A 7,431-nucleotide genomic window follows, 5' to 3' on the forward strand; every position below is an offset into this window, starting at 1 on the left:
ATAGATTTTTAAATTGAGATATAGGCAAACGAACCTAATTATAAAAACTTATTACTGGTGGTAGGACCTCTTGTGAGTCCGCGCGGGTAGGTACCACCACCCCGCCTATTTCTGCCGTGAATCAGTAATGCGTTTCGGCTTGAAGGGTGGGGCAGCTGTTGTAATTATACTTGAGACCTTAGAATTTATATCTCAAGGTGGGTGGCGCATTTATGTCGTAGATATTTATGGGCTCTAGTAACACCAAGTAGGCTGTGAGCTCGTCCACCCATCTAAGCAAAACTTGCTAACTAAACTAACTTGCCTGTCTCGATTGAACTGAAATATAAACTTATTTTATTTTATTTATACTTCTATTATAAGTGCCATATTTTTCTTTAATAACATGTAATTTTTTAAAATATCGTAACTTCAAATTAGATATTTATATTATTACATAAATACAACTAAATCAATTAATTAATTGAGTACGATAACTGAAGCAGATATTTCATAAATTAAGAACTCAACAATCGTTAAAATATTTGTGGGAAAATGTTGACAAAGACGACGACGAATGTAAAAATAGTAAAAAAACAATAAATTAATTTTAAACATGAAAACGAAAAATTTCTTTTTTGCAACCCTCTCCTCATTAGTCGAAGCGTCAGTAGAGCAACGCCTAAATATCTAGATTATCTTGATCTTTCATTTCAGTTTTTTTTTAAATGGAATGGAGACCATTTGGCTGTATGGGCTTTATCTTCTTTATCTATCCAAGTGGTGAAGAAATGGGTTTGACATTTGACATTGATCGCTTTACCAATTTTTAACAATGAAGTACTATGATTTTTAACGTTCGCCCGGTAATCTTAAAATTTAAATCCATAAATTTATAAGCAAAATGTCCATTTTTCACAGCTTCCCAAACCTACCTGGTCCAGAAGAAACTGCTTTTTGTAAATTAAATGAAGTATATTGTTGCGGCAATGCCCGATATGGTAATATTTCAACATTTTCAAATGCGGTAAGGTTATGTTAATATTTAATACCATTTAACCAAAAAAATAAGCTGAATTAAACACATTTTTTAATTTCAGACGAAAAAACATCCGATAATCAACGTGACTAGAGACTTACATCATCACAGAACATCAGACGAGAATATTTCCATGTACATAGATGTAGAAGATAATTTGCTCAAAAAAATTACTAGTGTTTGGTACAAACAAGGATTTTTAGAAGCTCTAAGTGTAGCCGCCGACCCTTCTGTTAATAGAGAAAGTCCAACATTGGCAGTCACAGCATCTTACATCTTAAAAGTAGCAAATATTTTAACCGCCTTCAGATATTTCTTACAGCCCCATTTAAAAGATATAGGTCCTAAAATTGTCGCAAATTATTCAAGAACTAGGAACTGGGGTCAAGTGCCAGTCAAATGCTTAGCATGGCATCCTCACACAACAAAAATTGCTGTAGCGACTGTCGATGATAATGTGAGAGTGTATTGTTCAGAAGTAACATTTGTTTCTACATTGAAGTGTAAAGCACAAGGTCATGTGTCATCACTGAACTGGAGACCTCTATCTGCTTCTGAGCTGGCTGTAGGTTGTGAGCAAGGAGTCATTGTATGGACCGTCGACCCAAATTTGATGTTCACAAAACCTTCATCAAGTAATGCTGTTCTATTGAAAAAGTAAGTAAACTATATTAAATTAATTCATATTTGTTTATGAAGAATTAAAATTCTTTATAGAAATAAAAAGCATTATTGTTGGTGGCATGGCTTACTGGAGGCTAGGTTGGCTAGATACCACCAGGACCACATTACCCCGTGTGTGCGAAGTATGCGGTGAACACACACTCCTAGACAATCAGGGCGCCTTAACCAAAATTATTTATTTGACATTTACACAATAACATATTCTTTGTAGTGGACATTCTTTCTTTGTAGTTCTTTGTAGTTCACATTTGTATGGAAAAAATAAGTAATATTGTTTTTTTTTTAAACTAGTAGCAAAGCAATTTGGGAAATAAGGTTTGACTCTGAAATGAAACATTCAAATTGACAATCATCTTTTTGTCTAAATAGTTAGTAATAGTCACTACCGTACTATATGTTCTGTTTTTTTTATATATTTTTTTCCTACCTATTCTAGTAACGTCAAGAGGCTATACTAGATTCATAGAACTATAGGGTCTGAATTGAGAACCTGGTCATACTTTACAGCTTTTGAAAATTATTCGGCTTTTGGAGCTGACGATCTTGTCTCGTATAATATATGTTTTTGGATACCCACAAGAACAAAATCATAGTTTTTGTCAGTTAAACATAGAACATCAGTTAATTAGCTATTCATGAATTTACAGAAATGGGCACAGTCCAGTAACAGACGTGAGCTGGTCTCCAAACGGTGACCTCTTGATAAGTTGTAGTGGTGCTGACACTTCCATGCTAGTTTGGGATACAGCAATGGAAACAGCCATACCACTGCGGAGAGTTGCTGGTGGAGGCAACGTGTTTGCCAGATGGTCTTTTGATGCTAGCAAAATCTTCACTGCAACATCTTCAATTATATTTCGGTAAGAACTTGTATTGTGTAAATCATAAGTTATCAGATTTCATTTAAAATATCATAGTCTCAAATTGTCATATAAAAAACGTTATTGTAATTTTTACTAGATAGTTATTTATCTGCAGATAGACTCAAGGCTTAAACCATATTGTGTTATTATTCAATTTTGCTTATATTAAATTTCAAGATTTTCTAAACTATTGAACTGTTGTTTGTACCTATAATTGAGGTAATATTAATCAGATGCCTTATTCATTTGTAAATGTTTGGAATTAGTTAACACATTGTTGATACAACTAATGAAATAAATAACTGTCTCTTGATCCTGATATTATAACTGCTGTATTTAAATGAATGTTATAAACATACAAAGTGGCAGTGAAATACGTCTTATATCAAATAGTGACACCTGCAAATAGGGGTGGGCAGTTTATTGGGCAACAAATTAATGACATCAAGGGGTGAAAGGCTAGTTTAGTGTCATTTTCACAACTTTACAAGAGAGCTATTTAAAGTTAAAAATATCACAACAGAAAAACTTCTTCAGCTATTTGTATGGAGTAAACCTAATTTGAAGCTCAATTAAAAAAATCGAACTGTTAATGCTAATACCAAATAAAACGCACATTTAATTATAATTGTCGGATGCTACGTGAAATGTCGCTTAAATACAACAAATACCTTCTCACCCTTGAATATACTAATAATGACATAGACATAAAAAAATATAAAAAGCACTACAAAGAGAATTATTTTAATGTTATTGTGCAACAAATAAACTTTCTATACAATTCAGCAGCTTCCTCAATATGTAATAAAAAACTGACAATTTTTTTGTTTGATTTTTAATATTCAAAATCTAAAGTTGTTGATGTAGTCCTAGGTTACCCCGCTGGTACATAGGGCCCTCACAAGTTGTCTCCACTTGGCCCTGTCTTGCGCTTGCTCCTTGACATCACTCCAGGTCACGTTGGCAGTCCTCATCTCAATCTCCACGGTGCGTCGCCAAGTGTGTACAGGGCGACCAGGTCTTCTCCTGCAAAGCGGTTGCCACTCAAACGCGATTGATGCTGCGTTGACTCCGCTGCGCCGTAGAGTGTGCCCTATCCAACGCCATTTCCGATGAGCAATGTCTTGCACGATGGGATTTTGGTCACATTTAATCCAAAGGTCTTTATTAAAGATAGTGACTGGCCAGAATATGCGGAGTATCGACCTCAAGCACTTGTTTACAAATATCTGCAGTCGGTTCGTGAGTGTCTTGGTCACTCTCCAGGTCTCACACCCAAACAGGAGGACACTTTTGACAATGGAGTCAAAGAGGGTCAGCTTGATCCGACGGGTCATGACACTTGACTCCCAGACTGGTTTCAACTGCGCGAAAGCACCCCTGGCTTTCCTAATTCGTATCTCTATATCTTCGTCCGAACCACCCTGATTTGATATGGAACTCCCCTAAAGTACACAACAAATATTTGAAATCGTTTCTATGACAGTCAGGTTTAAGAGTAAAAAGCCAAGGCTGTTCTTGGACGTTGCCCATTATTATGTCTTGATTTACGCTGAGTATTGCAAAATATCATGACACCCCAACTTAGAAAGCTTTATAAATAAATGCATCAATGTGTAATTTGAAGAATTTGGGACACAAAAACCTGGACTCCGGAAAGATGGTGCGCTCGTGGACATCGAGTTGTAGCTGCTTGTTGGGGACCTGACAATATCTTGCTGTTTGCTGCCAAAGGTGAACCAATGGTTTACGCCCTCACAACCACAAGTCTTCTGAGTGGTGAGTTTTATATTCATTTTATATAATCTTAATCAATATAATCCACCTAACCCAAAGTCAACGAAGATGTCACATGTGGAATAATATCAAGTGGCTATCGAACCCCCTGGGAATGCAAATATAGATGTTGCTGTCCAGTTTGACACAAGATTATATTTCAGTACCACTGGTATACGGCTACTTTACCCTTCTAAACGTAACATACCTTTGCATGCATATGCAGGTAGGACCTGTTGTGAGTCCGCACGGGTAGGTACTACCACCCTGTCTATTTCTGCCTTGAAGCAGTAATGCGTTTCAGTTTGAAGGGTGAGGCAGCCTTTGTAACTATACTGAGAACTTTGAACTTATATCTCAAGGTGGGTGGCGCATTTACGTCATAGATGTCTATGGGCTCCAGTAACCACTTAACACCAGGTGGGCTGTAAGCTCGTCCACCCATATAAGCAATAAAGAAAAGCAGAACAGTGCTAAAGACCGGCACAAACTCAACTTACCCCTACCACTAGTAAAATATGGGAAGTGTGGTGGCATCATAGGACGACACTACTAACCAGTATGAGCTCAAGTTACCCCACCACCAGTAAAATATAGGAAGGGGGTAGAAGGGTAGTGACATCATAGGACGAACTCTCAGACACAGCCCACTGAGTTTCTCGCCGGATCTTCTCAGTGGGTCGCGTTTCCGATCCGGTGGTAGATTCTGCGAAGCACGGCTCTTGCTAGGGTTCGTGTTAGCAACATCGTCAGGTTTGAGCCCCGTGAGCTCACCTACTAAAGTTAGGGTTACGCTGACATAGCCTCTCAAGGCTCTCAGCTTAGGTAGGGAAAAAAAAAAAAAAAAAAAAAAAATAGGACGACACTGCACCTACCCTGTAGCTACTGACAGCTGGTAAACGAACTTTTCAGGATCCCAAACTACGAAAGCTACACCAGCATTAGACGTGACAAAGGTGGAACTGTCATCAGGAGAGCCAGTCGGTGGACCCATATTGGATATGTGTTGGGATCCTACCGGCCGTTACATGGCGATGCTGTTTGAAGAATCACATCTCGTTGCTGTCTTCTGTACCACATATATCATGATGCAACTGAAAATTGATCCATGGTATGTTTCGCTTCATCATCTGGTAGTTTTTTTTTTTTTTTTTTATTGCTTAGATGGATGGACGAGCTCACAGCCCACCTGGTGTTAAGTGGTTACTGGAGCCCATAGACATCTACAACGTAAATGCGCCACCCACCTCGAGATATAAGTTCTACGGTCTCAGTATAGTTACAACGGCTACCCCACCCTTCGAACCGAAACGCATTACTGCTTCACGGCGGAAATAGGCGGGGTGGTGGTACCTACCCGTGCGGACTCCCAAGAGGTCCTACCACCAGTGATTACGCAAATTATAATTTTGCGGGTTTGGTTTTTATTACACGATGTTATTCCTTCACCGTGGAAGTCAACCGTGAACATCCGTTGAGTACGTATTTCATTAGAAAAATTGGTACCCGCCTGCGGGATTCGAACACCGGTGCATCGCTACATACGAATGCACCGGACGTCTTATCCTTTAGGCCACGACGACTTCAGGTAGTGGAATAAATCTGCTTTTTTATTTAAAAAAATTTGTCTCTTAACAACTTTGTATTGTATTAGAGTTTCCAATACCCATAACAGGGAATCTTGATTTGGTGCTGTTATATCAATGAATGCAGTGCTTATGGGCTGGTAAATTTTTTTCAGCAAAATTTCATAGTACAATAACTGAGTGAGGTATGATTAAAGTAAAATGAATAAAGTTTAGACAATAAATTTCTGATCTATCATCATGGGAGTCCGCACCTTCCTGCTTATTTCTGCCATTAAGCAATAATTATTATGATTTAAAGTAGTGTTTCCCAGTATTTTTTGTGCCATGTCCCACTGTAACATTTCTAAAATTTTTATGCGCCCCATACACAATTTTTAATATAAAAAAATTTATTTGTTCACATAAGAAACATAAATGATAGGTTTAAGGAAGAAATCACTATGAAATTTTTATCAAAGCACAAGTAAGTAATATTTCAAAACATATCATAACAAACTGAAATACCAATTCAAAATAATTTTAATACAGATTTTCTATGTTAATTTAGTGCGATCGCCCTTAATTTTAAAAATGCCTTCTTGTGGGGCGTGAGTCCCACGCTGGGAAACACCGATCTAAAGACTAGTTAATAATAAGACTTCTATTATTTAATTTTATGATTACAGCTGTTTCGTGACTGGCGTAGAAGACGAAATACCCTGTACAATGGCCTTCCAGCAAAACTTCAACGACGGAGCGTGTCTCACGATCGCCTGGTCCTCCGGCAGAGTGCAACACTTTCCCATCATATACTCCGAGTCGTACTGAATTATAATCTCGAATAATTTTAACGAGAATATACTAACGTAAAGAAGAGGACCACACGTTAATACCAGCAAAGACAATATGGATAATTGGAATCGGCTAAAAAAACTACAGACATGGGGAATTGCTTTTATCTTTTTCCCGTATAATGAATGAGTTTTAGTAAGGCCACCCCTTAATATCGTCCACGTCATAGTACGCTCTGTCTGACTTGATGTGTCTGGATATTGTCATCGTCCAGCCACCATCTTGAGAACAGATCCCAAGCTCTCAATTTGATTACCGTAAAATCTTAATGTAATAAATAGCTTAAGTATATAACGTATGTATTGATTTTTGTAATAGTTATCATTTACGTGATGTAACCTCGTTCCGTATGAAACCTAAATGCCAAATCTGTTTAGATTTTTTATGTGAATCATTTCGGGAACCGAACTAGTAGCTATTGGTACAATGATCAGCAACCGTTAGTCTCACGAGTTTTTATTTTAATTTTAAATACAGTATGAAATTAATCCAATCAACAAAAGTTCACACCCTATATATCATGAATGTTGTATATAGGGTGTCCATTTATACTTTTCAAAAAATATGGTGATGTTTTTTGTAAAGTTTTCCAATTAAGATATCAAAAAATGTGTAAAGACTGCTGTATAGTATTTATTTTCGTAAGAAATAAAAATGTAGAAAACGGTAA

General features: G+C 37.2%; 1 protein-coding gene across 1 annotated transcript; it reads left to right on the forward strand.

The window, feature by feature from the left end:
* The first annotated feature begins 777 nt into the window (after positions 1–777).
* LOC101743967 (aladin) lies at positions 778–7,431 on the forward strand. Its single transcript, XM_004923915.5, has 6 exons — positions 778–1,006; positions 1,080–1,675; positions 2,350–2,562; positions 4,193–4,344; positions 5,254–5,452; positions 6,596–7,431. The coding sequence occupies exons 1-6, from the start codon at positions 884–886 to the stop codon at positions 6,735–6,737; spliced, it is 1,425 nt and encodes a 474-aa protein (XP_004923972.2). The 5' UTR covers positions 778–883; the 3' UTR covers positions 6,738–7,431.

This window comes from Bombyx mori, chromosome 3 (assembly GCF_030269925.1).
Source record: "Bombyx mori chromosome 3, ASM3026992v2".
NCBI classification, from domain to species: Eukaryota; Metazoa; Arthropoda; class Insecta; order Lepidoptera; family Bombycidae; genus Bombyx; species Bombyx mori.